Source organism: Lactuca serriola, chromosome 3, assembly GCF_051521515.1.
Source record: "Lactuca serriola cultivar US96UC23 chromosome 3, Lser_US96UC23_V15, whole genome shotgun sequence".
Lineage (NCBI taxonomy): Eukaryota > Viridiplantae > Streptophyta > Magnoliopsida > Asterales > Asteraceae > Lactuca > Lactuca serriola.
In genome coordinates this window covers 185,746,343-185,755,577 of record NC_136410.1, presented here as the reverse complement: position 1 = coordinate 185,755,577, position 9,235 = coordinate 185,746,343, and the positions used below count along the sequence as shown (strand labels likewise).

General features: G+C 35.5%; 1 protein-coding gene across 1 annotated transcript; it reads left to right on the top strand.

Annotated features, from left to right (window-relative positions):
• Positions 1–8,548: 8,548 nt before the first annotated feature.
• Positions 8,549–9,031, top strand: LOC145095926 (uncharacterized). The gene has a single exon (XM_079033734.1). The coding sequence runs from the start codon at positions 8,549–8,551 to the stop codon at positions 9,029–9,031; it is 483 nt and encodes a 160-aa protein (XP_078889860.1).
• Positions 9,032–9,235: the final 204 nt, after the last annotated feature.

Here is a 9,235-nt window from a genome sequence, read left to right as displayed (position 1 = left end):
TTTAAAGTTAGGTGACTAAATGTGACCAAACCAAAAGTTAAGTGACTAAATGAGCACAAAGCGAAAACTTTGATGACGTTTTAAAACTTAAAAATAGTTAAGTGACCAAATAAGCACAAAACCAAAAGTTAAATGACCAAAAATGACCAAAACCCTTGTATTAATTGGGTAACTTACTTTGCAAGAAATTGAAATTAGGTCAAATATAGATAATGATAAAATAAATTGTTTAATTTATATTATTTGTTATTTGATCCTTGTGTTATGAAAAGTTTCAATTTTCCCTTTTAGGTTTTGTAGTTTAAATTTGAACTCAAAAGTTTTGTTTTGAAATTTAAATAGTTGAAACCCTAATGTTTTGAAAAGGTTTCAAAACTTGCCCTCAAGTTTTGGAATTTAAATTTTGATTAAAAGGTTTGATTTTGAAATATTTAAATTCTAAACCCTAATGTTTTGAAATGTTTCAAAACTTGCCCTCAAGTTTTGGAATTTAAAAGTTGATTAAAAGTTTAATTTAGGAATGTTAAATTCTAAAACCCTAGTATTGTTTTGAAAAGTTGAAATCACACCCTTATGGTTTTATTAATTAATTAAAGTTTATAATTAAAAGAGATTTAGTAAATATAAAAGTGTAAAATACACCCTATAGTATATATAACATTAAAAGTCTAACATTATATATATATATATATATATATATATATATATATATATATATATATATATATATATATATATATAAGTAAAAGTCAGTCTTATCGTTAGTAGGCCTCATTCACGAAGCTGGTCTATAAGGGGTGTTTAAGGAAATTGCCTATAAAATGGCGATTGAATGGGTATCCACTCTTACCCACCACACTCTTGACTAGTGGAGGGTCATTAGCCGAACGGGTAGGATAGGACATAAACCTTCCATTATAAGTATAATGAAGTATAAAAGTAACTAAATGCTTTCATAAAATTCCCAATCTTAATTACTTTAGGAAAAAGTGAATTGATGCAATTCCATGAAATTACACTTTGTGCCCTTGCAAAGACGTTAGTGGAGCGTGTGTGGTTAACCGACACACTAAATGGTTCTAAGAAAAGGTAGCAAAGGGTGACTCAATGTTTGTCATAGTTCGGTGGAGCGTGTGTGGTTTACCGGCACATCGAATAGGTGACTGTAACATGTGAGGGCACCATGTAGATTTGCATGGTTATTCACACCCGCTTTGTGATCCTCGGCATCCCAGTCACAAACTAGAGGGGCATATCGAGATTTAAACATGCCATTGAAATGTTCAATGAACCTCAAAGGATCTAGGAGTTTTCATACATTTTAAAATTAAATTTCTTTTTCGTTTTTTTTTTTTTTGTGGAAATTAGAGAATCGTCGTTCACTTACCTTAAAATATTCTGCAACTAGATTACGGCATCCCTTTTCTAGGTTGTAGCGTATTGTGTTGGGTCCTAGACTTAATATCTCATTTGGGTGATTTATTAAGGACTCAATCGATCAACTAACTTGAATTTGTTTTCTCCCGTTTTGTAGATGTCAAAGTACGACAACTATGGTCTTCCCAAATCCCGTGGAACAAGCATTCCACATGAAGATGATATACCACGATTCGATCGAGGAACAAGAAATCATGCTTCACTTCCTCCACCTCCTCCCGTTATTCTCCCTAACCCACAAGTTCGAAGAATTGAAAGGTTCAATGTCACTAAAGCCCTATTGGAAATGAAACATGAAGATGGTAAACCCGTGTGTGCCCACGTTCTAGGAATGAAATCACACATCGATAGGTTGATAATGTTGGGTGCGTCATTCCCGGATAAGTTGGCTGTGAACTGGGTTCTACAGTCACTTCCCGAATCATGTAATGAGTTCAAAAGAAAGTATTATATGATGGATCATGACGAAAACCTCATTGACCTAACTTACATGCTCATTGCTGCTAAATCAGAAATGATTTGGCAAAGCAATGGAGCGTATTTGTTGGGAAAGTCAACCAACCATGCTTCCGAGGACGTTCTAGGAGAACCGACCTGCATTTGCTGCCAAGAGAAAGGGCTTTGGATACAAGTCTACCCTAAGTGCCTGAAGAGTCCAGAAGATGGGAGAGTCAAAGAGTATCGCTGTGCTTCAGGTAAAATCCATTGTCTAACTCCATTAAGTTCCTATTCGTTGATTCTTAATACATAATGTGATGAGATTACATTTGAATGTTTTGCAGGATCAGTGAAAAGAGAGGAAGCTTGATGGAAAAGCAAAATGAGTCTAATCACAAAGAAATGGATCTCGATCGCATGGACTTGAAGATTAGATTTTGAGCTTAGAAAGTTATGATAGAATTGTTAGGAATATCTAATTACATCGTTTTTCAATTGATTTTGCATTGAAAAGACAAATGTTTTCCGCTGCTTTTATGAATAAAATAAATTTTGATTTGACTCATTTATTTATTTATTTATTTCCTTGCAATAAAATTGTTATGAAAAATTGATGTTTGCATATTTCTACAACGAATGGATGTGATTCTTATTATGATAATTGTGGAAATGTCGAGAGTTTACCAAATAGGGAGAGTTTCTCATCGCCCAAGTTTCAATTGGACAAAAATTTGGAATCATGCAATTTGGTTGCATGATGAATGAGAAATATCATATTTGGAAATTAGACTAATTCGTTGACAAAGTGTCAAGTGAAGGACTAGGAGATCGAGTACACAAGGTTGTGTGTTGATCAAGTCCACCACAAGAGTAACAAAGATATTCGTCATGATTTACTAAGGTTAAGTAAATATGATCACACTGATGAGATTAATTGTGATTCTTAGTTGATTGAAAAGAGTTTAAATCAATAGCAGAACGAATAAGAAGAATCAAGTAGGCAGAAAGATAAAAGTTTCTCTATTCTAAGAGGAAGGGAGAGTACCTTTTATTATGTTTTATGATAGGTCTTAATGATTAAGAACCATATCTTAATTGATCATCTAAGTGAGTCTTAGTGCAATTGTATGTCTAAGAAGAGGAATCGAGAATTGAAGAAATGGTTATATCAGGAAGCCAATCATAATTCATTCCATAACAAGTCTTAAAGTCAAGATTGTGACATTAAGTGACATGTCTTAAGAAGGTGTATAACATTCATCAAATGTAGAATTTGGAAAAAGGTTTTCTTATTCTTGCACATTTGAAATTGGAAAGTTGTGATGTCTTGGATAAGACAAAAACTAACTAGGACCAATTTATGAAGTGTTTTGTCTTGATAAAAGCTACACTAACTCTTGAATATTTGTTTGTCAGGAAATGCTCATTGACAAAAGAATCTTATATGTCAAGGAGTCGGCGGGAGTCTTAATGGTCTTGAAAAGTTTCAAGAACTAATCAAGAATAAACCTTATCGATCATCACTAGCACACGAGTTGAGGTTTACAACCTATCGTGTTGACACTATCTTCTTTCTGTGCTGTTCCAGTTAAGTTAATTATGCATGTGAGTTCTATGAGTTCTCATTTGAACGCATAAAAGGAAAGCACCTTGATCAATGAAAATTACATTGATAGGAAAGGGTGAGCTACTTGACTACTTGGAAGACATGGTGGGCAGCCGTGTTACCATAAGGCAAGAAATCAAGATTGAGAAAGTTCGGTCCATATGAGTTTGAATTTGTCGTAAACTTTGGTTTTGACGAATTCACATAGATAAGAACACATACACCATTAAAATCTAAGTGTCGTAAGTTTCCCTCCTTCATGAAAATGACTGTGAGGAAATACTTTCACTAAAAGAGATTTTAAGAAGATAGTGATTGTGATAATTGGATTCTCGAATTCGATTATGGTTACGGTATCCCTTTCCATGATTCGAATTGTGAGATTTGGCAATTAGTCTGAATTGTTTAGACACACATATGATCTATCTAAGGGAAAGGTGTATAAGTTTAGAAGGATTATCAAAGCATTAAATATTAGAAACATGAACTTAAGAAATTCAATAAGTATTGTTTTTCTGGAAGTTAAGCTGGTTTCTGAATACATGTCAAAGCTAGTGGGAGCATAAGTGTTATGTTTATAATAATCATCATGATAGTGGGAGCATAAATGTTATGATTGTATGATTATTAAGGCAAGTATTGCAAGTTAGCAATATTAATTATAGAAAAACAAGAGTCATACTTTGCAAAGGTGTAAGGATGTAAAGTTGTTTTGCTATAATTAAGGGAGAGAATATTATGCTTCATTTCAAATCTAAAAGCTTAGGCTGTGGAAAGTTAATAAATTTAGTCAAGGATACATAGCACGTTCTTAAATTTCGATTATGATTACGACATTCCTCTTCATAATTCGAATTATAAGAACGTAGCACATAAAAATATTATGGCAGAAGATTGATAAAGTATTAAATCTTCATGTAAGACATTATGCATCGTGTCCCATACGCTTCGGGTATACAAATGATTGCAAATGCTGTAATATTTGACCATTCTAAAATTTTCCAAATGTCTAGCGCATTTAGAGGGAAAATGACAAGAATCGGCTTTTGACTAAGATAATTAAAAAACTATCAAAGGACAATCCAAAGTTCGCCGAGGATTGGTCACTTGTGAGTAGTTGGAAGTATAGTAATGGATGGACCATATCGACATTATTATGAATAGATAAGATTCTATTAAGAATGAGTTGTCATATGGTAAGTATGGAAAGGTTTCCATATTGGGAGTTAGATACTGAGAATCTATGTCTAGATTAGAAACTTTTATGCAAAAGGATGTTCAAAGGAATGTACCTTGAGTGAGAGACATAACATCTATGGAATTGTCTTGTAACAATCTCCGATAGAGGACTTTGTAATTTCATTGGAAATAGTCCTTGTGACTTTAGTGCAGTGATATTACGAAAGGATCATTCCATAAAATGTTTGAATCTAACATATTCTATAAGTGGCAAGAATTTGATATTCTTTCACGTGTAGAAAGGATTGGGAGTTGTCAAATGAGTATGATTGGTAATGTGTTCATCTGATCTATTTCACAAAGTAAGAACCATAGGTAAACATTGTGTGCATGCTAAGAGCATGGGACAAGTATGGTAATAATTCAAGTAAGAAGTTGATTACCCGAAACAACAAATAATGAGTAATCGATATGGTGATAAATAAAAGGTGTTTTATTTATACTCAAAGGTTTGAGGCCATATGGGATTAGTATTATCCTTGTGTTTCACCTTGAATGTTTTGACTTCCTGAATAATTTAATTGGTTCAGAACAGTCAAATTATTCGAACGGACCACAGTCGTTCATATGTTGGAAGTAGATATGAATGAAGATTGTCATGAATTGGTGTGTGGATTGTCTAAAGAGTGTTGGAAATAAGCAAATTTTTGTTGCAATGTTCATGAGTGCTTATGAATATGATTTGAGCATTGGATTAAACCCACGCTCACTTGGATCACTTCATGGATTTCATCACGAGTGATTGGTGAGACGATAACATCTTATATTCTTGAAACAGAGATGTGTGAGTTGTATCTTGCGAGTCGATTACACATTGATAATATGTAAACGCACCAGTAACTTGGTGTTATAAAACATATTGTTGTGTGTGAGTTGGTGAGTGAGTGCAAGCGAGCATTGAGTCAAAGTTTATCCTTTCCTTTTATCCAAAGTAGGATAAAAGCGATATCTGTGGGCCCCTCGATGATTTAGTGATGGCACCTAAGCGTTTGGCCAAGCCGGGACTAAATTGATGCGTTCAATTGTAGTCTGTTGTCAGTCGTCATAAATCTGAATTCGGGAAACAGCACATAGACGGAGAGAATGATTTAGATCCATGTATCAATCTATATGATATCTAGAATGGAGGAATATATGATCCCTTGTCTAAAGGACATGCGTATCTGATAACATCAGCGTTGACAACGGCTTTAGAAAGCTATGATTATAGATCAGGATCTGAAGTCATACGTGGAATAGTTATTAGACTTATCCAAGTGGGAGACTGTTGGATTAGTGTCTAAGTCCATAACTATTTTGGTATGTACTTGACCCGATGGTGCATGGTCCTTTTGGGTTGCCTTCACCAAAGCAACTTGATAGGATGAATTATGGAGAGAAAGGATTAAATATGATTTATTAATATATTATGAGAATAATATATTAAAGGAGAAATCATATTATTTAATTAATATTAGTCAAGAATTAATAAGAATTAAGTTTGTGGCTAAAAAAGATTAATTAAACTTAAGGGACTGGAATTGTAATTATAAGATAATTACAATTGGGCTATGGATTACCTTATAATATAAGGTTTGACAAATTCTATGGGGAAAACCATTAGAAATCGTCCAAGGCTTATTAAAAACGGGTTCATGGGTTGCTTAGGGCCTAAGCATCCAAATTAGGGTTTCCTTGTTAGATAACCCTAATAGCCTCACTATTTAAAGAACCCTTAAGCCCCAAAAACGTGGTGAACTGGTTCTCTAGGGTTTCCACACGTTTTGGGCAGCCTCCTTCTCTTCTCTTCTTCATCCTTTTGCTCTTGGTGTTTGTAAACCATTAAAGCAATGACATTTGTGACTCTAAGCTTTGTAAAGTCAATACAAGAAGGATTTGAGATTGTTATTGTTACATAACAATCAAGGTATGATCTAAACCCTAATTCATATGTTATATTGATTATCATATATTAGATCTAGGGTTTATAGTCTTGGATGAATTGCATGTACAATAGAGAAACCTAGATCCAAGCATTAGGGTTTGTTTGAGCACATAGGATGTTCTTATGGCTAAAACCCATCACTAATTGCCAACCGAGCCGAGGCTAGTGAACATCGACAGCGCCAAGAAGCATTAGAAAGGCGTGTGTTGGAAAAAGAACACCAGTTGGCCACATCCATGGCTAAAACTAGTACAAAGCAGAACTACACTCCTCGCGAGTAGGGCATACCCTACTCACTCTTTTAGATATAGATTAAGTCTACTTATAGACTCTAGTGTTATTTTTCATGTCTATGGTTAGACCTCAAAATTTCATTTTCGAATGGTCAGCATGCTGTTAAAGTTTTCTCGTTATGTTGGTATGTTGTAGACCTACTTCAGGGTAAAATTTTCTAAACACTATACATCTAATATACTAATGAAATTAACATGCATTCTCTTTTCTTTGGAAAGTATCTACCAAAATTCTTGATGATATTTAACAAGTTATTACTTGTGGTAGACTCTATTTCAAACTCTTTGTAGAATATGTATTGAACCAGTGTGTATTGGTTCAAAGACTCCTGATTTATAATCACTATTAAATTCTTACCATCATTTTCATCTTAGAAAACTTTGTAGAAAAAGATGTCGCCAAGTAAATGAAATAGGCGTTTCAACAACAATCCACCTATTCCACCACCACCACCACCACCTCCACAGTATGATCCTGCTGTCTTCCAAGCAACAGTAACCATCGTCGTGGCTGCTGCCATGACGCAAATAAACGCCATTGGTACTAGTGGAGCTGGAAGTGGTGGTCATAATTCAAATCATGGAGTGTTCGTATAGAGATTTCTCAAATGCTAAACCCAAATATTTCGATGGCACTGGAGGTTTCATTGCTCTAACACGTTGGTTCGAGAAAACCGAACCAGTGTTGGAAATTTGTGCGTGCCCTGAAACTAGCAGAGTGAAGTTTGCAGCATGCACTTTCTTGGATAAAGGTCTCTCTTTGTGGAACGGCTATGGTAAGTCGTTATATTTTCCAGTTGCAAATGCCATGAGATGGGAAGACCTAAAGGTTCTGATGTTGGCAGAATATTGTCCCAGAGGCGAATTACAAAAGTTAGGGCAGGAACTATTCCCCCAACTCAAAGAAACGTTATTGTCGCCAATCCACTTACATTCGAAAGTGCCAAGCGTCTAGCTCAGACACTTGTATATCACGGAGTTCGTCAAGGATCCATGCCATTCGTTCATGAAAAGCCCAAAGAAGGAGGCAGCAATAAGAAATTCTGTAATAAAGGAAAGGGGCAATCATCACAAGAGCCTTATAAAAAACAACAAACTGTGGCAGTATACACTGCTATTGTTCCTGCTGATGTTCCTACTTCTACTCCTGCCACAGTTTATAGTACACCAGCACCCCCGAGTCGATATGTTTGAACTTTGCCAAAGTGCAATAAATTCAATTTCCATCACACGGGAGTTTCCACGGAAATGCACTCCAGAAACTGCAAAAGGAAGGGGCATACCACCCATGGTTACCAGTTTTGGCAATTGGCCATGAAGAAGCGATGGTTGATCCTAATGTGGTTATCGATACGTTTCTTCTCAACAATTCTTACACATGCATTCTTTTCGATAGTGGTGTAGAGAAAAAGCTTCGTGAGCCATAAATTCAAACATCTACTAAAACAAAATCCTCAATCATTAAAAGATACATTCATAGTAAAGATGGAAAACAGAAAGAATGAGAGCACAAATGACATATACATAGGATGCACACTTACACTAAACAACCATTCATTTCAAATTGACCTTATGCCGGTCTCAATTAAAAGCTTTGACATTATAATCAACATGGATTGGTTAAGTCTTCATTGTGCTGATATCCTATGTTTCCAAAGAGCTATTCGTCTTAATCTACCAAGTAACGAATCTCTTTTTATCTATGGTGACAAACCCGGTGCAAATCTTCAAATCATTTCTTGCGTCAAGGTGAAGAAGCATCTTCGCAAAGATTACTCTGCCTTCTTAGCCCATGTGGTAGATAGGACACAAGAAGTAAAAGGCATCAAGGATATCCCTGAAGTCTGTGATTTCCCTGATGTCTTCCCCAAAGATCTTTCAGGAGTTCCTCCTAAACGTCAAGTCGAGTTCCGAATCGACTTGATTTTGAGAGCTACACCTGTAGCTAAGTCCCCATATCATCTTGCACCATCTAAGATGCAGGAACTATCCATCTTGTTAAACGAATATTTAAAAAAAGGCTTCATTAGACCAAGCTTCTCGCCTTGGGGAGCACCGGTCCTATTCGTAAAGATGAAGGATGGATCGTTCTGAATGTGCGTAGACTACCGTGAACTAAACAAGCTTACCATTAAGAACCGATACCCTCTTCCACGAATAGAAGACCTATTCGATCAACTTTAAGGCGCAAGTTTCTTCTCTAAAATTGAGCTGAGATCAGAATACCATCAGCTACGAGTCCAGGAAGCCGGTATTCCTATGTACACTTTTCGAACTCGCTATGGTCACTATGAATTC

Bases quoted from the DNA above. Each gene is read 5' to 3' on its own strand.
- LOC145095926 (XM_079033734.1), top strand. From the start codon at position 8,549: ATGGATTGGTTAAGTCTTCATTGTGCTGATATCCTATGTTTCCAAAGA.